General features: G+C 36.9%; 1 protein-coding gene across 1 annotated transcript in view; it reads left to right on the top strand.

Moving 5' to 3' along the window:
• CHM (CHM Rab escort protein) overlaps positions 1 to 26,292 on the top strand; it is a 219,472-nt gene that overhangs the window by 65,246 nt on the left and 127,934 nt on the right. The window contains exons 3-4 of the mRNA XM_062183692.1: positions 11,423 to 11,495; positions 14,687 to 14,811. Of these exons, the coding sequence (XP_062039676.1) occupies positions 11,423 to 11,495; positions 14,687 to 14,811 (198 nt within the window). The remainder of the gene's footprint in view (positions 1 to 11,422; positions 11,496 to 14,686; positions 14,812 to 26,292) is intronic.

Below are 26,292 nucleotides of genomic sequence, written 5' to 3'. Positions count from 1 at the left end.
AGTCTGGAGCTTAACAGAGGGGTGCATATTGGAGATACTGGTTTGTGAGTCAGCAGTAGAGAAGTGATAATTGAATCAGTGATTGATAGATGAGATCACAGTGGGAAAGAATTGCTGGCAGCTTTGCATATTTTCTACTCATCTGCCTGCTTTGGTGGTTTATAAATGTATTTGAATGGATGGGCTAGTTTGAGATGACTAATACCTCCAACATAGGTCTCTCTCCAGCCCTAATGATTGAATCACAGCCTGGTATTTCTTTTTTTTTATTTATTCATTCATTTATTCATTTATTTGAAAGGCAGAGTCACTGAGAGACAGAGAATATCAATCTTCCATCTGCTGGTTCGCTCCCCAAATGGCCACAATGGCCAGGGCTGAGCCAGGCCCAAACCAGGAGTCAGGAGCTTCCTCTAGGTCTCACACATGGTAGCAGGGGCCCAAGTACTTAGGCCATCTTCTGCTGTTTCCTAGGCATATGAGCAGAGAGCTGGATTGGAAGTGGAGCAGCCAAGACTTGAACCGGCACCCACATAGGATGCCTGTGCTGCAGTCGGTGACTTTACTGCACCACAGTGCAACCCCCTGGTATTTCTTTCTAACAGATTTATCTGATTGCCTAAGCAGCTACCTGTAGCTTCAAGGGATTCTTTTAAAACCAAGTAATATCTGAAAAGAACATGCTGTTTATGATAAATATGTACAATTTTTATTTGTTAATTAAAAAAATGTTGTCAACTAAGGGCCTAGTTTTCCTCTCTGATATCACAATTACATCTGTATACTCTATCATGGAGGCCCAGCTTTTTTGATCTTAGAAAACAGGAATGGTGAAAGAAACTCGGCTTTCTCGTATAAGAGGTATGTGGAACTTATGAGAATTTGTGTAGGGAGTAAGTGCAATACATAAAATATTTCTTAGCCTGTTATATTATTTGTTGCCAGGAAGAAAATGACATATCCTAACTCTTTGTAGTACTCCAACCAAGTTTAAATGAGATACCACCTGTTTTAATCTGCGTGGTATGTTGTACAAGCATGCATCACTTAATGAATGGGATATGTTCTGACAAATGTGTTGTTGGGTGATTTCATCATTATGTGAACATCAGAGTGCATTTACACAAACCTACATGACATAGCCTACTACCTACCTAGGCTATATAATATAGCCTGTTGATCCTAGGCTATAAACATACAATGAATATTACTGGATTGAATACTATAGGAAATTATAACACAATTGTATTTGTGTATTTAGCAACGTACATCACCACAGAAATAGTACAGTAAAAATACTAAGATTGGATTCTTTTCATCTCTATAATAAGTCTGTGTGACCACCATTGTGTATGTGGTCCTTTGTTGGCTAAAAGGTCTTTTTGTAAAAGATGTATTTATTTTGTTTAAAAGGCAGAGAGACAGAGGTGGGGGAATGGGGGATCATCCAATCACTGGTTCACTCCCCAAATACCTGCAACAGCCTGGGCTGGTCCAGGCCAAATCTAGGAGCTAGGAACTATCTCTGGGTCTCCCACATGGGTGGCAGGGGTCCAAGTACTTGAGCCATCATCTGCTGCCTCCCAGGTACACTAGTATAAAGCTGGGTCAGACATGAAGAGTAGCAGGAACTTGAACCAGCACTGCAATATGGGATGCAGGATCCCAAGTGGTGACTTAACCTGCTGCACCACAATGCCTAACCCAAATGAAAGGCCTTTATGTGGTATATCACTGCACTCAATAATAGCTAGCAAATTGTTATTATTTTCCTATTTCTGCCATATACATAAATATATATGTACCCATTAAATATGAGATATGCAATAAAACAATGTATTTCAGGTTGCAGAAATGAATAGTCCCCCTAGTTCTGACATTGGGCTGGACATAGTCATGAAGTTACTATCCCAGTTTTGTTATCCAGTTGAATTGGGGTAGCAGAACCAAAAATGAACTTCCTTTTGTCTAATATTTATAAATATCCCATTAGGAGAGAACTTCCACTTTGCTGATGGCCCTGTCTAAATACTGATGGAGTATATGGATTCAAAAGGCTTCCATAGCCTAGGCAGCTGATGTCAGGAGCTCTGGATAATCATCACTGAGGTCATACATGAGTGTTAATTGTTAAATTAACAACAGGAATCACTGTGCACTAACTTCCCACGCAGGACCTCTGCCCTCAGCAAGTAGGAGAGTTAGCAATAAAACTTGTTCTCAAAGATTTATTCCATTTTAGTGTATTAAGTGGAGGATATACATATGACTCATAAATTTTAGTTAGTCAAAAGTTTCTAACTCCATTACTTGTTTTCTTAGGTGCTTCTTTAATTAATGACAAAACTTGTTCCTAGAGACTTAATTTCTCTTAATGTATTGAGGGATACTCTTATGTTTTATAAGCTACAGCTATGTCTAAGTGCTTGCAAGATTTATCACTCTTGGGTGCTTCTTTAAGTTTCTCTCTCTTTTTTTTTTTGACAGGCAGAGTTAGAGAGAGAGAGAGAAAGGTCTTCCTTCTGTGAAGTGAAATTAACTTCGAGATACATTGACCTTGAATAGCCCTTGTCTGAACTGTTGAGAAAGTTTCTTTTTTCTTTTTCTTTTACATTTCTCTTTTATCATACAAACTGATGAACTCTTTACCTACTATAGGTATAAAGTTAATTGAAAATAGTTTTTAGCATAAAATAAGACTGAGAATAGGAGAGGGAGGAAGAAGATGGATGGGAGTGGGGGGAGAGAGGGCGGGCATTGTGAGAAGAATCACTATATTCCTAAAATTGTACTTAAGAAGTGCATGATGTTTGTATTCATTAAATAAAAGATAAAAACAAATAAATATCCAATTTCCTTTACTTAAGTCAATTTCAAGGATTTTTATTATATGCTAGTGTTTATAATTTTGAAGATTCTAATTTTGTTGATTATAGGAGAGAATGTTACATAGCGGCAAGACCATAGGCTTTGGGGCCTGGTGAGCCCTGAGCTTAAGTTCAGACTTTGCCATTTCCTGAGTGAGTTAGATGAGATTCTCAACTTGACATTTTTTTTGTAATTATAAAATGGGGTTAATGGTAGTAGCAATCTCTCAGGATTCTTGTGAGGCCTAAGTGAAAGAGTGAATATAAAATGCCAAGCTCAACATAAATGATATGCCATCTTCATGTTCCCTTAACATGAATTGAAATATCCTGTTAAATCCTAATCCTTTAAAATGTCGTTTTCTTTCTTTTTTTTTGCCAAGCTCTTGGTTTATTTATTTTTTATTTAATAAATATAAATTTACAATGTACAACTTTTGCATTGTTGTGGCTTTTTCCCCCATAACCTCCCTCCCACCCCAACCATCCCATCTCCCACTCCTTCTTCCATCCCATTCTTCATCAAGATTCATTTTCAATTATCTTTATATACAGATGATCAACTTAGTATATACTAAGTAAAGATTTCAACAGACTGCACCCACACAACCGCACAAGATATAGAGTAATATGTTGTAAAATGCTGTTTTCAAAAAACGTGCCTATTGAATTTGTGAAATTCCATATACTGCTACACATCAGTACTTCATATCTATGGGTTCCACATCTGGAAATTCAACTCGACGCAGATCAAAAATGTTCTCCAAAAACTTGCAGCTATATGAACATATATAGACTTTTTTCTTATTCCATAAGCAATATAGCATAACAACTATTTACATAATATTTATATTGTAGTAGATATTATAAGTAATCTAGAGATGACTTAAAGGATACAGGAGAATATGCACAAGTTAGATGTATACCATTTTATATAAGGAACTTGAGCATATGTGGATTTTGGTATTGGAATGGGGAGGGAATGTCTTGGAACCATTTGTCCATGGATAAATAGGGATGACTGTAGTTCTGTCTTGGGAGAGCTACAATAGACATTAACATATTTCATGGTGCTGAAAACTAATGTCATGAACAAATTGTTTTTGTTTAACTTTTAAAATTTCTTTATTTGAGAGAGAGAGAGAGAGTGAGACAGAAGGAACTCCCATCTACTGGTTCACTTCTCAAATGCCCACAGTAGCCAGGCCTGGGCCATGTCCAGCTTAGGCCAAAGCTGGGAGTTGAGAACTTTATCCAAGTCTCCCATATGGGTGACAGAGACTCGACTACTTGAACTATCACCTGCTGCCTCTTAGGGTGTACATTAATAGGAAGCTGGAATGAGAAACTGAGCTAGGACTCGATCCTAGGCCCTCTGATATAGGATGCAGGCATCCCAAGCAGTCTTAACTGCTAGGTCAGAGGCCTTCCCCAATTAAATTTTTTAAACCTAGCATTTTCCAAATTTATTTTGTCATTGTGCTCCTCCCTCACCACCCCCCACCTCTTGGAACATATATTAATAGCCACTGTTATTGCTGGAGTACATTTTGGAAATGGTGAATTTAGTGATCAGCTGTTATTCAGTAAGTGTTTGCTTCATTAAATGACAGCTATCATTATAATATCTTGTGAACTAAATTATGCTAGTCAGCATAGAAGTTTGGGAATTTTTGTGTTGTGATGGGCGGGATTAGGATTCAGGAGAGCTGAGTTTCAATTGTAGTCCTGCCATTTGTAGCTGTTTGGCCTTGACTGAGGACTAATCTGTACTTGGGCAGATCTCAGTGTCCTCTTCATTCTGCCTCACAAGGCTGCTACAATGAGAGTAACTGTGAAATCAACTTGGAAAGTTAAAAATGCTATATAGGGAAGGTGGTTATTAATACTCCTCTAGGAAAAGGAAGTGTAAGAGCAGCGAATGTACAGTAAGGCAGTAAGAGTTTGAGCTCTGCTGCTTCCCTTTTCCACTGAGGGAGCTTGGACCCTATCAGCTACTTTCCTGAAAACCTTTTCAACTCCCAAGTTTCTTAATAATTAAAAGGATCCCCAGATGAATTTCCGTGAATGTCAGCCACTCCATCTTTTGTCAATGTTTTTGGACTTGCTTATAGAAGTCATTTCACGGTACAATATGTAGTTTAGCATTATGTAGCTATGCCTGCTGCTGAATATTCAACACTGCGTTGTAATTATGATGTACAATTGGAAAGAAGATGGTTAGGATTTAATTAATAGGCTCTAATTAAAGAGTTTAATGCTCAGCCTTATGCAGTTCAACTTTCCTTGTGTATACCTGTAATATATTTTCTGTTTGGAGACTTTAAGCAAAGTGATGGTTTAACGTTAAACACTATGAAAAGGATGAGAAATATCTTGAATTACTGTTTCAAAACTTTTTTTTTTCTGTTTTACTGATTAGTGTTAATGGAGTCACTTGTGCATCTCATTTCCTTATTATATCTGGAAAAGCTTAGATGGTACTCTGAGGATGCTACGTGAAATGTCAGAAAGATTAAAACCATGTTTTCAGCAGTTTTATGGTTGTTTTGCACAATGGAGAATTAATACCTCAGTATTGTAATTATTGACTTTTTTTGTCTTTGAAAATAAAAACATTCCATTTCAAATGTTTACTATTTTAGCTGAAATTTTGGTTCATGTTCCAATCATAGAACAAAAGAGGGCTTTAGACCTTTAGTTTTATGTTTGTTTAAATGTTGTGAATAACTCCTCTTCTAGTTCCATAGTGAGACTCTAGTTTTGAGGAAGTCTTTTTTATCATATGAAATAGTGTTCCTGGCAATAGAAATAAACTTCATCCTCTGCCATAAAGTACTTTGTCTTTTCCTTCATGTACAGAGGCAGTTGTGACATAAAATTGGCAGAACACGTACCAAACCCTTTTCTTATTTTTTTTCTAAGTCAGGAAGTTCTCACTTTGTCCTTAAAATAAATCAGACTCTGCAGGATTTAAAAACAAAACCAATAACCTAGCCTTATTATTCCCTACAAAAGCAGTTTTAAAGACAGTAGAAATAATAATGTATAAATTGGATTTGAATGTCAGAGTTCTAAAGCTATATCTTTAAAGGGAAAGTATTTTGTGAACTTTGATTTTTATTTCTATTACAGTATTGCTCCAAAGAGCATATTAAATTGTCGTATTGATTTTTTTTTCTTTTTGTCATCTTGTTTTTGTCTTTAACGGGTATGAAAAATTGTAATACAAATATCAAAATGAATTTAGTCAAAATCTGTGCTTTTATTTTTCATTTCTACATTTTGGATTGTCATGTAATATGTGTTTTTTAGGGGTATAGTATAGCATTTAAAATGTGTACATAGCTTTTGCTGGTTTTGCAGTGAATTTTCTAATAATTATGTTGCCCCTTTTGTCAGAAAGACCACAGTAATGAAAACCATGTTTCACCTTTTATATACATAATTGGATGAGATCACCAGATGCTGATGTTAAGAGCACATCAACAGGAAAAGTTGAAAATGAGAGCTGCATGGAAAAATACTAGAACCAATTAGCTCTGTCAAAAACCATATGACCAAATGTAGGAGAGAAAAATAGATTCTGACCACAAAATGACCTCAAGTCACTTAATGATGGAAAGAAACAGCAAGATGGTGCTTCTTAGAGTTTTCTTAGGCTTTGGTAATAGTAGAAAATAACTTGGAAATTGACATTTCATGGTCAATGTTTGAAAACTCTTGTTAGATTACTTTTGTTTTTCTAATATTTTATTATAATTTTCAAACATAAGAAATGGGGGAAAAACTGTACTGTGAACATCTCTGTGTCTACAACCTAGATTCTATATTTTTGGTATGTTTGTTTTCTCACATAACTGTCCGTGTATTCATCTATTATCCATTCATCATTTTTTTTTTATTTTGAAGTTAGTTGTACACATCTAGTAACTTTTGTCCTAGTCATCTTAGCACATATATCATTAACTGGAATTCACTAGTTTTTTTTTTTTTAATTTTTTTTTTCAAATAAAATTCAGGGGGACATGCACAGCTCTTAAAGATACTATTTAGTAGGCCGGCGCCGTGGCTCAGTAGGCTAATCCTCCGCCTTGCACCGCCGGTACACCGGGTTCTAGTCCCGGTCGGGGCACCGATCCTGTCCCGGTTGCCCCTCTTCCAGTCCAGCTCTCTGCTGTGGCCAGGGAGTGCAGTGGAGGATGGCCCAAGTGCTTGAGCCCTGCACCCGCATGGGAGACCAGGAGAAGCACCTGGCTCCTGCCATCGAAACAGCGCGGTGCGCCGGCCGCAGCGCGCCTACTGCGGCGGCCATTGGAGGGTGAACCAATGGCAAAAAGGAAGACCTTTCTCTCTGTCTCCCTCTACTGTCCACTCTGCCTGTCAAAAATTAAAAAAAAAAAAAGATACTATTTAGTAGCTTTAAATGCATACCCTTGTGTAATTAAGAGCCTTATCAAGATAAAGAATAGTGTTATCATCCCAGAATGTTCTTTCATGCCCCTTCATGGTCAAATCCTGCTCCCACTTCTAATCCTAGTCCTAATCCACAAGCACTCTTGTGTTTTTTTTTTCATAATAGATTAGTTGTTCTAGAACTTCATTTAGATGGAATCATACAGTAGGTACTCTTTTTGAATAAGAGATAGAATCATACAGTAGGTACTCTTTTTGAGTAAGACTTTCAATCATCATGATGTTTTTGAGATTCATGTATGTTGTAATATCAGTAGTTTATTCCGCTTCATTGGTGAATGGTATCCATCCAATGGATATACCACAGCTTATTTATCCCTTCTTTGCTTGACGGATACTTGTGTTATCACTTTGGGGATTTCAATGAATCAAGCTGCTATTAGAAAGATATATAGAAGTCTTTTTTGTGAACATATACGTTTCTTATGTATAATTGTCCAGGAGTGCAATTACTATATTATCAGGTAGGTATATGTTTAGTTCTATAAGATACTGCCAATTATTTTGTACCATATTACACTCCCACCACAGTGTGTGAGCATTCTGGCCATCTACACCAATACCTGGCATTGTCACTTGCTTACCATTCTGGTGGACTTGTACTGATTTCTCATTATGCTCATTTTTAATGCTCATTTTAATGGGCAGTTACCCAGTGACTAAAGATGTTGAACATCTTTTCATGTACTCATTGACCACTTCTTTGTGAAGCATCCTTTCAACCCCTTTGCCCATTTTTATGAAAAGATTTATTTATTTTTTGAAAGGCAGAGTTACAGAGAGGCAGAGAGAGAGAGTGGTCTTCCATGTGCTGGTTCACTCCCCAAATGGCTGCAATGGCCGGAGATGCACCGATCTGAAGCCAAGAGCCAGGAGCTTCTTCTGGGTCTCCCACATGGGTGCAGGGGCCCAAGGACTTGGGCCATCTTCCACTGCTCTCTTAGGCCACAGCAGAGAGCTGAATCGGAAGTGGAGCAACCGAGATTTTAACCAGCGCCCATATGGGATGCCAGCACTGCAAGTGACGGCTTTTACCTGCTATGCCACAGCACCGACCCACTTTGCCCATTTTTATTTATTTACTTGAGAGGCAGAGCGCAACCAAGGGTGATAGGGGAGGCTTCCCACCTAATAGCTCACACTTTAATGCACACAGTGACCGAGACTGGGCCAAAGCTCAATCCAGGTCCCCAGTGTGGGTGGCAGGAACCCTACCACCTGAGCCATCACCACTATCCTGAGGGTCTGTAGTAGGAAGCAGGACTCAGCTGCTAGGCATGTAACCCAGGTACTTTGATACATAGATGCAGGTGACTTAACTGGCATCTCAACTGCTAAGCTAAATGCCTTATGCTGCCTGTTTTTAAATTTGAGTATCTATCTTAAAAATTGGAAGAGCTCTTTATATATCCTGGAAACCAATCCTTTTCAGTTTTTATTTTATTTTATTTACTTTAGAGGCAGAGTGGTGGTGAGCTTAAGGAGGGTGGGGAGAAGCAAGCAAGTGAGAGAACTTTCTCATCTGCTGGTTCACTTTCTAAATGCCTGCAGAAGCCAGGACTGGACTGAGCTGGAGCCAGAGCTAGGGATGCAATCTAGGTTTTCCATGAGGGTGGCAGGAACTCAGTTATTTGAGACATCACCTGCTGCCTCCCAGAGTCTATACTAGTAGGAAGCTGGATTCAAGATCCAGAGCCAGGAAGCAAATCTAGACCCTCAGAAATCCAACTAGCAACTTAATTGCTAGACCAAATTTCTACTACCCTGTCTATTGTTATGTTTCGTGAATATTTCTCCTTGTTTGCACCTGGCCTATGTTTTTTTTAAATGATACATTTTGTGAAGATGTTTTTATTTTGATAAAGTACAGTTTATTAATAGGTTTTATTTCTGTACCCTAAGAAACTTCGGTTTAACCACAGTGTTAGACTTTAGGTAATATTTTTATGAATAGATATGTCCATTCAAAAACGTTTTACTTCTGTTTTAAAGCTTTCACCCATTAGCCAGTGCTACTCACTGAGAACCTTAGGGTGGTTTAAAAGAAATCTAAATGTGCAACAAAAACTATAGAGACAATGGATTCAGAAATTTTTTTTTCACTAACACCTAGTATATTTTCTGCTTTTGTTGAATATTTGCAGATGGGAAGAGGTAACAGAAGTATATTATTCTAAAAGGAGATAAGGATATAGATTGCTATGGGAAAGCTACCAATACCAACATCCCTCTTGTACTTCCTGCCTCTTCTCCATACCTGTCTTCGCCTACTTTCTCCTTCCACTGCTCTCTTTGATAAGAGGGATCACAGCTGGCAGGTTTTCTGATTTCAACATTTTAGCGACTGTGTGGTTGTGGGAATACGGAGGGGAAGGGCATTTTGAATTGCCAGTATAGCTGAAATTCTATGTTTATTTCAAAACTCTGGGGATTCCAATGTATGAACTTATGTTTTTTCTGATCTTTCTAAATAATGATCTTGATCTGTATTAATAGACCTAACTTTAATTTAACCCTTTTCTCTATTAGAGCAAAATGGTGATCACTTTTGTTAAAACAAACAAACAAAAACCTGACATCTCTCCTGATTCTAGTTTCCTACTAGTGCATACCCAGGGAGGCAGCAGAAGTTGGCTCAAGCAGTCGGTTCCCTGCCACCCATGTGTGAGACCCAGTTCCTGGCTTTAGTAACCCCCCACCCCGCGTGATTTCAGGCTTTTGGGGAGAACCAGCAAATGAGAGTTCTCTCTCTCTCTCTCTCTCTCCATCTTAAATAATAAAAATAAAATAAAGCACCCAACTGTTCTTCAGGGCCATGTCAACAGTGAGGAAAAATAAATCAGAAATTTGAGACATTATGGAAGAGTAATTTTTGGTATCATATTGAAGGTTTAATTTTTTGTTTAATTTTAAAAAGAGGCTTTATGAATTTGTATTTCATTAAAGGAAAGTATAGAGAAGCAAAAATGAAAATGAAAAGAAAACCAAGAGTCCTTCCCAGCCAGAGTCAGAATGGATGTTGTAGGAGGAATCAAATGCATTTGGGGCTTACCACACAGAATCAATAAATGTGAATTGTTTTGGGGAGCCCAATATGTGGTATTAGAACTAGAGCGTTCTGGCTGCCAAAAATCTCTGTTTAATTCCAGTGTCTTCTTTTAATGGTGTTTATTTTTATTTATTTGAAAGGGAGTAGGGGTGGAGATCTTCCAACCACTGGTTCAATCCACAAATGCACACAATAGTTGGGGTTGGGCCAGGTGGAAGCCAGGTACCAGGAATTCAATCCAGGTCTTTAATGTGGGTGGCAGAAACTCAAGTACTTGAGCTACACCTGATGCTTCCCAGGGTGGACATTAGCAAGAAGCTGGAATCCCAACAGAGCTGGGCCTTCAATCCAGGCACTGTGATATGGCATGTGGATTTCCTTAGTGGCATCGTAACTACCGTCAAATGACTGTTCCTGATCCTAGTTAGGAGACCCCTGGGTTCTCCAAAACAAGATGATCTTCACAGATCTGTAGAATGAAGAATAATAGCTCACCAAATTGTCAGTAGGAATCATGTTCCTATTTTGTATATCATGAAAGTCTTGCTGTGAATAACCATGGCCCGTGATTTACTTTCATTTTGGTCCTGAAGACTAAGAATAGCACAGGACATTTCATTGATCTAGAGTAGCCATGCGTGTCGGTGTGGGAGATGGATTTGATGGTGCAGATCTAACTGCCCTCAGAAAACTGAGTAGTTTTTCAGTGACATTCCTTGAGATTTATCAAGATTTTTTTCTGAGTTATTTTTGTTAACCCTGGAGTCATACACATTCATGTTACTTGTTCAGTGCGATACATTTTTTTTTTTTAACTCCTTCTATCAGGAAAAGTTTCTTTTGGAATCTGAGAGGCCCAGTTCTAAGACTACTATTTTCTCATGTATCAGCATCCCAATTATGTGTGCTTTTGATCTTTAGAGGCATCAACATTAGAAAATGAAATGGATTGAAGTGTCAGGGGTGCTTTGTTGATGATAAACAGTGTCTTGATTTTTATGATGTTTATTCTTATTTTTTATTGTAACAGAAGAAGCTACTATGGAGGAAACTGGGCCAGTTTTAGCTTTTCAGGACTGTTGTCCTGGATAAAGGAATATCAGGTAAAGTTCTTATCTTTTAATTTATTAGGTTGTATTTTGTGTCACATAGTAACTTTACATTGAGAAAAAAAAGTCAAGATTTATCTGTAATACACAATTGATACCTTGTTTTTATTCACTTATATTTTAAAAGATTTATTTTCGTTTATTTGAAAGGCAGAACAACAGAGGGAGAGGGAGGGAGAGAGGGAGAGAGGGGAAGAGAGAGAGAGAACATCTTCCGTCTGTTGGTTTACTTCTCAAATGGCTGCAATATCCAAGCCAGGAGCTGGAGCAGGCTGGAGCCATGAATCAAGAACTCCACCCATGTCTCCCACATGGGTGGCAGTGGCCTAAGCAGTTGAGCCATCATCATTGGTCTTCCCAGATGTATTAGCAGGAAGCTGGATCTAAAGAATCAGAGTAGCCAGTACTTGAATCTATACTTTGGTATAGGATGCCGATGTTGCAAGCTGTGGCTTAACCCACCGTGCCACAATGCTAGCCCCTATTCACTTAACAAGCAATATACATAACCCCCTTTCCAACTGATATTTTTCTGATGTATTTATAATATACATGTTACTTTAAAAATGTAAATAAATATAAATGGATATGTTGCTGGGAGAGGAAATTGCATATTCTTGATAACATTTCCTAATTACTCTATATGCCTAAATATAAGGCAACATTTTCTCCAAAAATCATTATTCAGAAAAAAAGTCCTTGTAAAATCCCACATATTGCTAGCTTTTATTTCAATTAATATATTTTGAACAACAGCAACACCCAAAAAAGAAGTGCTAGTGTTGTGGTACAGTGGGTTAAGCTGCTGCCTGCAGTGTCAGCATCCCGTATCAGCACCAGTTCTAGTCCTATCTGCTCCACTTCTGATCCAGCTCCCTGCTAATGTACCTAGGAAAGCAGTGAATATGGTCCAAATGCTTGGGCCCCTGCCACCCACTTGGGACACCCACGTGGCTCCTGGCTTCTGACTGACTCAGACTCTGCCTCTGGCACAGACTCCTCCATTGTGGCTTTTTGGGGAGTGAACTAGCAAGTGGAAGATCTTTCTCCCTCCCTCACTTCCTTCCTCTCTTTCTCCCTTCCCTCCTTCTCTCGTCGCTTTAAGGCTGCTTTTCAAATAAATAAATCTTTTTTTCAAAAAACAAAGATCTATTATTTAGGAAAGATACATTAATTTGGTATTTTTCAGTCAGTGGTGGTTTTGCATGTATATAGAGCAATAGAAAGAAAAAGCCAAGAAATAGATTTGATATGATTTATCTTTTTTCTAATCATAGGATATCATTATTACAACTATTGCATATCATTGCAAAGAAGCTTTCTGAAGATTGTTTACAGCATCGTATAGGGAACTGCTTATGTTATGGAGTTCACCAGTTTTTTATGACTGACTTAAAAGACAAATTTGTTACAGATGAGTCATGTGTCTGAAATTCCTGCTAAGAGCATCACACATTGAATCAGAAACTGCTATCTCTCCAAAGAGTTAAAAGTGTTGGGAAAGGATTCCAGAAAGTTACATTCAGTTAGCTATGTCTAAGATAGCTCTTGATGTATTAAACATTTATCATATACCAAGCACCATGTTAAGTATTGTAGTTGCATTGATTGCTTTACTGTTGTATGTGACTCAGAAAAGTAGCTTTCATGATAACAAAGACAGTTGATATTGATGATGCGGTGAAATGCTGTTTCCATGAAATGAGTGTGTGGAGAAGTGTGAAGTATTTTAAAGTAGCATTTCCTATATTAATTCAAACTGCATATTAAGCCAAGAGTAAATTTAATGAGTAGACATTCAACTTTTTATCTGTATGCTTAAAATATTCATGTAGTTAAGTTTAGGTCAGAGATCCTTTTTTGAACCTTGCCCTTGGGTTGTGTTTGTCAGGTCCATCTCCTAATTGGCATGTTTAGTACTTCCATGAGAAAATTTAGTCTAAATTCTCAGAACAACAATTGAAAGGAAAATCTCTGTTTTCCTAAATGGAAAAGTTTTGGTGAGTGAGAGGATTTAAAAAAATAAATTTTGGTATTGGTTAATATTTTTAAGGGTTTATTTTAATGCTTATTTCATGCCAGAGTCTTGACTCTGTCACTGTGTCCTTTTCCCCTTCATTCGCTTCTTGGTCCACAAGATTCTTTCTCAGACTGGTAACTCCATGTCTCCACATTCAGAGTTCTTGTACTTCACTTTTCTTCTGCTTATGTTTAATAAAAGTTGTCTACCAAAACTTTTCTTCAATTTAAGATGGTAAATTGTACTTTTTTAAAATTTTATTTACTAAAGAGTCAGACTGACAGAGAATGAGAGAGAGGCAGAGGAAGTTCCCATCAGCTGGTTCATTCCAGATATTGCAGACTCTGGGAGATAGTGGTAATGGCTCAAGTAATTGGGTTCCTACCACACACATGAGAAACCTGGATTGAATACCCAGTTCTCAGGTATTTGCCACCTTTGGCCCCACCCAGCCATTTGGGCATTTGGGGAGTAAACCAGTGGTTGAGACTGTGTGTGCACTCAAATTCTCTCTCTCTCTCCTTCTGCCCCTCTAATTAACTAATTAATTTTTTACAAATGAGATAACTATTTGACCTAGTGGTTATAACACCAGTTGGGATGCCCACATTCTTTAATTGGGGTGCCTGGGTTTGAGTTCAAGTCCACTCTCGATTCCAGTTCTCTTCTGTTGCACACCCTGGGAAGTAACAATAATAGATGATAGCTCAAGTGATTAGATTTCTGACTCCTATTTGGGAGACCAGGATTGAGTTCCTGGATCCCAACTTCTGCCACAGCTAAGTATTATTGTGAGCATTTGAGAAATGAACCAGCTGATCGGAACTCTGTCTTTGTCCCTGTGTGTGTCTTTCAGGTATTAAAAACAGAAAAAAAAAGCCACATTCTAATGAGTGTATCAAAATGTAACACATCCTGATAGAAATCTTTAAACCAAAGCAAGTTTTTGATAGCATAGATTTTTCACTTTGTTTTCTTATTCTTTCCTTTTGAAGTTAGTACACTCTGTTAGAGTCACTTCAGTGACTCTGAAGTGTTGTTATTCTTTGAGGTTTGGTGGGATGAAAGGGAAAACATGAGTTAAGACAAGATATAAATTTGCTTAGAAAATTCTAGTTTCAGAATGCTCAATTTAATTAAATCTTCTCATTTGTGTTTTGTTTAGGAAAATGGTGACATTACTAATGAAAGTTCACAGTGGCAAGAACAGGTCCTTGAAAATGAAGAAGCCATTGGTCTTAGCAAAAAAGATAAAACCATTCAACATGTGGAAGTATTTTGTTATGCCAGGTATGAAAATATTTATTTAGGATAAACTTTTCTTTTACACTTATTCAGAAGTAACCAATAATAAGGATTTGTATGGCATTGGTTGCTACTTGTCAAATTGCTATGCTGACTTGGCCTTTTTTTAAATGTAACTCTCAGTGTTCTGGGTTTAGGTAATAACAGTAGTAATGTCTTTCATGAATGTCTTACAATTTATTAAATTATTTTAAATACATTTTCTCCATTGATCTTTACAATAGTCCTGTGTTAGGATTGGGTAGTGGTATTAGTTGCATTTTTTTTAACAGAATCCTCAAGGGATGAAATAATTTACCAAAGATCATATGGTTTGATAGATAAGCTAGAGAAAGCTAAAGTCCAAAATTAAACTCCAGGATTATTTAGTTATACTTCAGTTTTCTTTCAGCTGTGCCATCTTCTTAGATAACATTCAGTGTAGGAAAATGTAGATTATAATTTTGAATAAAAAAAGAGTGGCCATAACATTTTGGTACATATTTTTGAAAATTATGATAAAGCAGTGGGAAGAAGGAATATTTTAAGTCTCCCTCTAAGTGAGAAATTCACTGCTTTAAAATGATTTGAATAGTTTATTTTTCAAATGTATGGTTGATAGGTTGAAAGATAATAATCATGGTAAAGTGCAGTCATTGCAGTAGTTACAGATTCCAGAAGTTTAGAATATGGAATCTCATGTACTTTGATAGTAATTAAAATTTAAAATCCAATACACTAGAGATTCTGCAAGATATCTTCAGTCATCTTGCGTATCTTTGTTGTGGTACAGTGGCAAGCATTACCTGAGCCCATGAAAAGTTTGGGAATTTAAGCTTCATTTTGTCACCAGTGTTCATTTCTTTCATGTTACTAGTGTATTTCATTAACATAGTTAATATTCTGTGATTTTCTGCAAAAGCCCAACCTTTGAAATGTCAGTATTATTTATATAATAATATTATGTATTATTTACATAATACTAAATGCCATTCCATATGAAAAGGCGCAACTCACTAACTTTGATCAGAGCTGGTGTAGTAAGATTTACAAAAGAAAGTGATTTCAGTGGAAAAGTTAGATACTTTAAAGAAATCAGAAATATTTGCTAAGTTTCTTGTGTGATTATTTTTTGTGTGTATTGAATATTATTTGACTACAGTATAGTGAGAGTTAAACTGGCCTTTTGAGTGGTACTTTTTGATACATCAGCTATCTGTCCTTTATGACAATTGAGGTTGATAATTTCTGATGACTAAGGTGAGATTTTTCAGTGCAGACAAAATCATCTCATTTTCAGTTCCTAGTTTCCTTAGTTTCATTTTTGGAACTTCTCAAAGTAAAAGGTTGTTGAGGGCAGGAATATAGCACAGCAGTTAAGATGCTGGGGCCGGCACTGTGGTTCACTTGGTTAATCCTCCACCTGTGGTGCTGGCATCCCATTTGGGCACTGGTTCTGGTCCCAGTTGCTCCTCTTCCAGTCCAGCTCTCTGCTGTGGCCCAGGAGGGCAGTGGAGGATGGCCCAAGTGCTTGGGCCCTTGCACCGGCATGGGAGACCAGGGAGGGGCACCTGGCTCTTGGGTTCGTATCGGCGCAGTGCCAGCCGTGCTGGCCATTTGGGGAGTGAGCCAGTGGAGGGAAGACCTTTCTCTTTGTCTCTCTCTCTCTCTCTCACTGTATATAACTCTACCTGTCAAATAAATAAAAAAAAAATACAACAGTTAAGATGCGGCTTGGGGCTGCTATATCTCATGTCAGAGTGCCTGCTTCTAGTCCTGGTTCCTCTTTGGATCCAGTTTCTGTTAATTCACAACCTGTGAAGCATCAGATGATGAGTCAAGTACTTGGGTCTCTGTCACTCATGTGGAAGACCTGGATTGAATTTTTGGCTTTGATGTGGTCCAGTGCTGGCTGTTGCTGGCATTTGAGGAGTGAACCAGGAGATGAAGAGCTATCTGTTTTTAAAGAAAATAATGTGTTAATGGTCAAAGATTTGTTTTAAGACAACAAAGTAAGACTCTGTTCTACTCACTGCCAGTTAGAATGTGGATCAAGAGGTGAACTTGGATAATTTTTTATATGCCTTCATTTACATGGGAAAGTTAGCTGTTAAAGTCCTGGTAAGCAGGAAGAGCTTGGAGAGAATATCCAGGGAGGTGGAAGACTGTTGAGAAAATCCATTTGTCTATAATTGGTATCAGCGTGGAAAAACAGTACCTTCTCTTGGACTTGCCAGATTGTGGCATCCTTAGTCTTTTGAGTCATGGTCACAATCTTGGAATCACTATGTGAAAGGGGCTAGGGCCAAAACAACTGTCAAAAAGATTTACTTTATATGAGAAGTCATTAAGCAGGACTGACTCACTTAACCCAAAAATCTTGTTTTATTTTTACGTATTTTGACAACTTTGTTTTCTGGTATTTCTGTCATAATACTTTGTACTAGAGGCAAGAACACCGAGAACTATGCAGAAACAAAGGTTCTACTTCTTCTGCCTTTACCATTTAGCTTGCTATGTGATACTGAAAAAGTGATGTCTCTACTTTGGTCCTCTACTTTACTGTTAGTAAAACATGAGTGGTTTGGACTAGGTGATCTCAAAAGGACCCCTGGGCTCCAACATGCTGCTATTTTAGGTGATGGTAGACTAGCAAAAGAGAAGATTATCGACGAGCTGAGTGTGGACATTAGGCCACTTAATGTAGGGGTAAATGGCTTTTCCTAAGAGAAGATCCCTCAAGGCCATCACTGTGTTGTAACACAGTATAAAAATTGATGATCATAATTACACATCGCAGTGTCTTAAGGCAAAACTTAAATAATGTTCTCTATCCTTCACTTGAAATAATAGGGGTATTTGAAGTACATTTTACAAAAATAAGTATTAAAAATGTTAAGAATAAATTTTTTTTAAAGATTTATTTTATTTATTTGAAAGACAGAGTTACAGAGACAAGTTTCAATTTACTATTTCATCCTGAGTAAGTAAAGCCATCACTGTGTAGTAGATCTTCGACATTCTTGAGGGCATATTGCAAAATCCTTGTGAATACCCTTTTCAAAATAATGAATAACATATTACAGGTTCTTGGCTCTCTCTTTGCTTTTTTACATATGTGTTATTGATGTTTGTATTACATTTTATACGCATAGGGCTTGTGTGTGTGTATGTAGTTCTATACAATTTTGTCACACGTAGGTTCCTGTGTCCATCACTATAGTCAAGTTATAGAACACTTCATTAGCACAGGGATTCCTCCTGTTGTCTTCTTGTAACCATACTTCATTTCCTCTTCACCCCTCCCCTCACCATCCCTAATTCCTGAGAACCCCTGATCTGTTTTTCACCTCTATAATCTTATCATTTTGAGAGTGTTTATAAACATAACTGGATAATATGTAACTTTTTGGCACTTTTTTCTCATTCAGCATGATTCCCTGGAGATTGATCCAGATTGTGTGTACATCAATAATTTGTTCATTTTGTTGTTGGTGTTGAGTACTATACCACAGTATGGTTGTACTATTTTGTTTCATAACCCATTCTGGAAAAACATCTAGGCTATTTTCAGTTTTGGGTTATTACAAATTAAGTTGCTGCTCAATTCTGTGCACAGAATTCTACGTGAACATTTCTCTGAGCTAAAAGTCTTCATTTCCCTGGAATGAATATTTAAGTGTGTTCTTCCTGGGTCATATGGTTATTGTATATGTAGCTTTAAACTGCCAAATCATTTTCTAGAGGTACTGTAGCATTTTACATTTTCACCAAAAATATATGTATGATGTAGTTTCTCCACATTCTCACCTGCATTTAGTGTTCTCATTTTCTTATTTTAGCCATTTTGGTGAGTATATAGTGATATCTCACTGTGGTTTTAATTTGCATTTTCCTAATTGTTGATTTTGAATATTTTTTGGTGTGTTTATTTGCCATACAGATATCCTTATTAGTGAAATGTCTGTTCCTGTCTTTGGTTTGCTTTTATTTTTTTTTCCTTTTCTTCTTCTTCTTTTTTTTTTTTTTTTTAGTTTCTAGAGGTTTTTGTTTTTATCTATGCTAAATATCTGGTTTTTGTCAGATATGTGGTTAGAAAATATTGTTTCCTCTTCTGTATTTTGTCTTCTTATCCTCTTTAAAACAGGATGTTTTTGAAGAGTAGATATATTCAATTTTGATGAGTCCAGGCTATATTTTTTTGAGTGTGTGGATTATGCTTTGGATGTCCAGTCTGAGAAAGCTACCTAGCTCTATATTTAGATTTTCTTCCTCTGCACAAAAAACAGTTAAATAGTTTTATTTTGTTGTATAAAGGGTGAGTTGAGATGATATTCCTTTTTTATTTTTTCCTTTTTTCAACCTAAGGATATCTAGTTGCTTTAGCACCATTTGTTGAAAAATGCTATTCTTCCTCCGTTGCATTACTTTTGCACCTGTCAAAAATTGACTATATTTGGGTGTCTATTTTTTATTCTGTTCCATTGATCTTTTTCTCCACCAATACCTCACTGTCTTCATTTTTGCAGTTATAGTAATAGGCCTTAATATCAGGTGGAATGATTTTTCTGAATTTATTTATTTGTTTATTTATTTGACAGAGAGAGAGAGACAGTGAGAGAGAGAGACAGAGAGAAAGGTCTTCCCTCTGTTGGTTCACTCCCCAAATGGCTGTTAGGGCCCGAACTATGCAGATCCGAAGCCAGGAGCCAGGTCCTCCTCTTGGTCTCCCATGCGGGTGCAGGCGCCTAAGCACCTGGGCCACCCTCCAATGCCCTCCCAGGCCACAGCAGAGAGCTAGAATGGAAGAGGAGCAACTGGGACCAGAACCGGTGCCCATATGGGATGCCAGTGCCTCAGGCAGAGGATTAACCAAGTGATCCACAGTGCCGGCCCTCCCAATTTATTTTTGTCAAGATTGTTTTAGCTATTCTAGAGTTTGTGGCTTCCGATATAAGTGTTTTGAAAAACTTGTCTATGCCTATTAAAAATTGCTTAGATTTTGATAGAGAGGGCATTAAAGTTGTATTCATTTTGGGGAGATTGGACATCATTGTTATCTTGATTCATCCAATCTTTGGACATTGTTTAATCTCCCTTTTTGGAGGTCATCTTTGATTTCCTTCAACAGAATTTAGTTAGCATACTGGTCCTGTACATATTTTGTTAACTGTATAACTAAGTATTTAATTTTCTTTGGAGCTATTGTAAGTGTGATTATCTTTTTAATTTAGATTTTGACTGTTCATAATTATGAACTAGAAATGCAGTTGATTTTTATGTGTTGATCTTGGATGTATCCTGAAATTTTGGTAAACTTATTAGTTCTAGGATTTTTTTTTTGGGGGGAAATTCCTTAGGATATTTTTTACATAAAGAATCATGTCTTTTTTCAAAGAGTAGTAGTTTTTTGTCTTCATTTCAATTGATTTTTATTTTTTAAGAATCTATTTTTTGTTGAGTCATGTGTTTTCTGTCATAGCCAGATAACACAGGTTAATTATGTTTTCTACTTATTCTTAGGCTCACTTAATGAACCTTTTTTTTTTCATAACAGAAGTTATTATCACTTCCTGAGAAATTTGTAATTGTACACTAATGCTGGCCAATTATTTAGGGCCTCTCACTTACTAATGTTGTTCTTGCACGTTACTCTCTCAGCATATGCAATTCAAATCAACACACTGGCCATATGACAAGTTCTCCCAAATTTGGTACTTTAATGGTTACTCACACCAAAAGTCTACTTTATTGCCGGCACCACGGCTCAACAGGCTAATCCTCCGCCTGCGGCACCGGCACCCCAGGTTCTAGTCCAGGTCGAGTCGCCGGATTCTGTCCCGGTTGCTCCTCTTCCAGTCCAGCTCTCTGCTGTGGCCCGGGAGTGCAGTGGAGAATGGCCCAAGTGCTTGGGCCCTGCACCTGCATGGGAGACCAGAAGAAGCCCCTGGCTCCTGGCTTCGGATCAGTGTGGTGCGCCGGCTGCAGCGCAGCAGGCCATTGGGGGGTGAACCAATGGTAAAGGAAGACCTTTCTCTCTGTCTCTCACTGTCCACTCTGCCTGTCAAAAAAAAAAAAGTCTACTTTATTTAGTTGTATCAAGCAACAACAAGTTGAATATTCCAACACCCAAATCTGAAATCCTCCAAAATCTTAAATGTTTTGAGTGTGAACATGGTGCTGGCAGGTGGAAAATTCCACACTTGTCCTCATGTAACAGGTTACAAGCAAAAGGTAGGTGCACTAAAAGTATGACCTAAAATTACCTTCAGACTATGTGTAAGGTATATGTGATATGTTAATGAATTTTATGTTTAATCTTCGGTTCCATTCCCTAGCTGTCTTACTATATATATCCAAATATTCCAAAATCCTGAAAAAGAAATCTTCAACAATCTGGTAGCAATTTCCAATATGGGATATTCAGCCTATAGTTTGAAGTTAAACTTGAATCTTTGGTGCTCTTCATATATGAACTATTTTTTAAATATTTTTGTAAATTTAAAATATATATAGATAACTTTATGATGATATAAAGGCTGAACTATTATGACTTGTCTTCCCATTTTTAGATCAGATGAGTTACAGAATTGCTGTTCATTAGGTCAAAATCTGTGGTGTGATTTGCACATATGCCACTTGGTTATTTAACATCAAGGAGGAATCAAGTATGTATCTCTTGACTATAAACTTTAAAATAATACATTTTAAAATTATTTGATTTTCATTTCATTTGACAGGCAGAGTGAGAGAAAGAGAAAAATTGAGATTGATTAATCGACCTACCTTCCTTCCTCTGGAAGATACATTACTCCCCAAATCCCCACAAAAGCCAGGGCTGGGCTAGTCTGAATCCAGGAGCCAGGAACTCCATCCAGATCCCCCATGTGGAGGGTGGGCATCCCAATATTTGGCCTGTGATCTACTATCTCCTAGGGTGTGCATTAGCAGGAAGCTGGATTAGAAGTGGAGTAGCTGAGAGTCTTAACCAGGCACTCAGTATGGGTGCAGTGTCCCAAGTGGCAACTTAACTTCTATGCCAAATTTCTGCCCCCATAAATAATATTATAGCCATGTCAGAAGTCTCCTGATTTTTAACTTTGCTTGCCAGTAGGACTGAGTTAGAGTGCAAAGCCATCACCAATGCTTGGGAAATGCCTCCAAGTACTTGGCAAGTCAAGAACAGTATATTCTACTGTAAACATATAGGATAATTTTTTCTTTATTGTTGCTGTGGAGATTACTCATTTTCAACAACTATTCTGAATTGAACAGTGAAAAGGTTTTAATGATCATTTGAATGTTTAATGCTTTGAGTTACTATACATTTAGGCTAACTGCTAAATATAAACTGATCAATCTTTTATCATAGTTAAGTCAATCTGTGACATATTTTAAAGAAATATCCAGATTGTTTTATCAAAACTTGGTTATCCTGAGTGCTGGTTAAAATTGTGGGATAATTTTTATTTTGGACCTAGAAAGCTATATAAAAACTGTTTTACATTGAAATGATTTTGTATATATGTGATCACATCATTGACCTATGGGAGGGAAAGGAAAAAGGACTAGCACTTATTGGATAACATCTTTCAGGCTACTGATGTTACTTGGTGCATTACATAGTTTATTACGTTTAATTTCATTCTGTGCAACAGCCATGTACATGAGCTGTTGATATATCTTACTGGTGAATAAACAGAAGCTCAGGGACAGCCAGAGGTAGGAAAGCTAGAATTTGAACGTATATTTATCAAACTCAAAAGCCTGTGCTGTGGCCATTGTACTATGATAAATATGTATGCACATCAAAGGGACCATACTACCCTGTAAATAAAGTGTTTCCATTGTGAAGGTGAGCACCTTAGGATGTACATTTTACTACTTTAATTTACTAGTTTAATATATATATATATTTAAAGATTTATTTATTTATTTGAAAGAGTTACAGAAGAGGAAGAGGCAGAGAGAGAGAGAGAGAGAGAGAGAGAGAGAAAGAGGTAGGTAGGTTGGTTGATCGGTCGGTCCGTTGGTCTTCCATCTGCTGGTTCACTCCGCAGATGGCCACAATGACCAGAGCCATGCTGATTCGAAGCCAGGAGCCAGGAGCCTCTTCTGGGTCTCCCGCCTGGGTGCAGGGGTCCAAGGTCTTGGGCCATCTTTTACTGCTTTCCCAGTACATAGCAGAGAGCTGGATCGGAAGTGGAGCAGCCAGACACAAACCAGTGCCCATATGGGATGCTGGGACTGCAGGTGATGGCTTTACCCTCTACGCCACAGCACCGGCCCCAATGTATATGTTGATAATAGTGTAATACCTAACTCCTAGTATTAGATGTAGCATGAATCTAGTATCCTTTAATGGTCATGGCTGTAGTTTACATGCCACAGAATATAGTTTACATGAGGGAATAAAAGCTGTCATTCTAAATTTAAATATGCAACAGACCATGAAAAGTCATTAATTCACACTTAATGTTATACAAACTCAAGTAAAAGTTGTTTGCTTGTTAATTTATAATGTCATATGGTTTCTTCAGTGAGAAGAGATTTTTTTAAATATCGACGATTGCTTCTTGCCCTATTATTTGCATATTGAGCATTGTTTCCCCTTTTCCTGGTATAATGTTAAAGCAGGATGAAAGCTCAGGTTCAAATGAACCAACTCTAGAGAATTAATACCAAAATTAAGATTTTTATTCAAACAGGCATCTAAAACTACTTATTTTTAGTTCTAAAATTTTATCTTAAAAATTATTCCAGCAATACGTTCTTCTTGAGCAACAATAGCAATGGAGTAACACTAATAAGACAAAAGAATTAAAAATCACCTGCAGTTTTTAGAGTTTACAGGAAGCTGTACAACTGTGTATGATACATTTGTATAAGGCTGCGGATGACATGATGCCCAACTAAATGTGGCTTAAACAAGTGGACAGAATATATAGGTGGGGATAGGTAGGGGGACGATTTGTTAATTATGTAGCCTCAGCACATAAGAGCACTGGGGCATCTGTTCTGCACCTCTCTTAGCTTTCCAAACAGATTCTCAGACCATAGAAATCTCTAATCGTGAATGGAAGGGGGAAGAGTTTTTCCTAGCATGTGCACACTTTTTTTTTCCCCTCCCACGGAAAATCATTACCAAGAGCCTCCAGTAAACTCTTCCTTATCTCACTGGCTAAAACTGAATAATATGCTCATTTCTAAATCAGTCACCACCAAAAGGGAGGTAAAATGACCATAATTAGTTTTGAGCAGTCAAAATCCAAGCCCCAGGACTCGATACCTTCAGTCTGATACTGGAACAACATTGAGGTATAGCAAGGAGGGAGAGGTTAATGGTTACTGAGTATGCAACCAGTGTACCTGTTGTGTACCACCTTGTAAAGTTTAGTGCTTGGAGAAATATGACAAGAGGGTAATATTTCAATTGTATTCTACAGTATATGTTAATGTTTTAAACTTGTAATAATTAGGAAAATGTTTCTATCAATATATTATAGCAATTCAAAGTTGACTACAATGTATTTTTAATATTTCTCTTTTCTAGAACCACAATTTTTGGATAGTCTTTTTGTAGTTCTTACAAGTAACCATTTAAACGTTTATCTCAGTAAGGAACAGCTGGGTGGCTGTATAACATATATCATGCAAATTAGAAATGAATAGCCTTTGAACAAAATGCACACCTCAGAAGAATACAGTCTCTACAACAAGGTGTTTTGGAGGAAAAGGTGCAAATGGCTGAACAATAAATAGTGAACACCTGTGCTGAATAGATTAACCAGCTGGTTGGCAGTTTTTCATTTGACTTATCTAAAAGGGTGACTATTACAAGGCATTAATAAGACACATTCACTTGGAGGTGCTCTTTGTTAGTATCATTAATTTATAAGCAATATTAGATAATACCAGAATTTATACCTCCAAAATTTCAAGGTAATTTATAGATTTGACAATCAAAAATGTATTTATGCAAAGCAGTATTTAGCAGTTATACTTAGTGAAAATCATCTCAAAAATATTGTTATACTGTATGTTGAATGGCCTGTGGAATTCAAATTAACAATATTGATAGCATTATATCTATTTTTTATAATTTCTAATCTTTTATTAAAAAATCTATCACATTAGTTTCCTTCATGATGAGTTTTTATTTATTTCTATGCTTCCCAGCCATACCGTTTTAGCTTTTTGTGGGTTTTTTTTTTTGCTGAAAGATCTACTCAACTCTAAGTGATAATGTTCCTCAATATTTAACTATGTAGAGGAAAGAATCTGAGAACTAGATTTAATTTGAAATCCATTTTGGTAGTGAAATTTTTATAAGAAATAATAGTTAAAAACACAAAAGTTCTTTTGAGGGCTTATAATCTCATTATTTTATAATTGATAAATAAGTTTTTGTAGTTTTCAATACATTTAAATTAATAAAATTCTAACATTTTTTGGGAGGGCTATAACCCTCAGGGTAAGACTTTTCTTAGATATAAAATTTTAAACGTGGAAGAAGATATCCCTTTTTATTATCAGAATTTTGTTTACTGAGGAATTACAGTTTTAGAAGTTTTTTGGTATCTTGATAACTTCTTGTTAGGTATTAACCTCAGTGTTGGCAAATCTGCCAAAATACCATGGTTATTTTTAGTGGAAATTGAGGACAATGTTTTGTGTTTTTATTGCTTGTGTTTTTGTGGTATTTGGAATTCTACCAAATTATGTTGAGAGCAGTGAAACTCAAGAGTTCATGTATATAGAACAAATTCCCAAAAAATAAATTTATTTCTTTCCTTAAAATTTATACCTTTAAATAAGTGGTATTTTGACTTATATCTTCTATATAGTCTCATATTGGCTAATACATTTCATTCACTCTATAAAGTCCTCCAAAGGAAAATGCAGAAAGCCACTAACCTGGTCAGTTGCTTGCTCCATTTACACGGTGTCATCATCATGGTCTGTAATAAGAGAGGTTGTTATTTTTTGTCTTGCCTGTAAAATATAATTAATTATCATGTCATTTCTTAGTTTAATGATCAGGCGTGGAACTTTTGCTGAAAGTTGTCACTTTGGATCCCTTATGGAACACACTTTAGTTTTATTGGCTTTCAGAATAACAAAAGTGAATACAGAGCATGAACAATTATGTAGAAAACAGACAAATCACATTTCATATTGCCACTCTTCATTTTTAATGTTGTTAATGTCTGTGGGGCTATTGCGTGTTTATGTGGCCAAGGAGCTTTCATCATTCCTGTTGACTTGCAGACAATTTTAGAATGTCCTAAATTAGATTAATGTCTTATATTTGATTGAACTTTTTAGAGTTTATAAAATACTTTTAACATAGAATAGCTCATTTAACAGTCTCATGCAAAGGTAAGGCAGATGAATTGATCCCCATTTAAAAAATTTAAGCACAGAGAGTAAAAGGGAGCAAGCAAAAGAGACAGCACATGCTTCCTTTTTTTGGTTCATTCTCTG

This window comes from Lepus europaeus, chromosome X (assembly GCF_033115175.1).
Source record: "Lepus europaeus isolate LE1 chromosome X, mLepTim1.pri, whole genome shotgun sequence".
NCBI classification, from domain to species: domain Eukaryota; kingdom Metazoa; phylum Chordata; class Mammalia; order Lagomorpha; family Leporidae; genus Lepus; species Lepus europaeus.
Note: the sequence above shows the minus strand (reverse complement) of the source record. Positions and strands in the feature narration are given on the sequence as shown.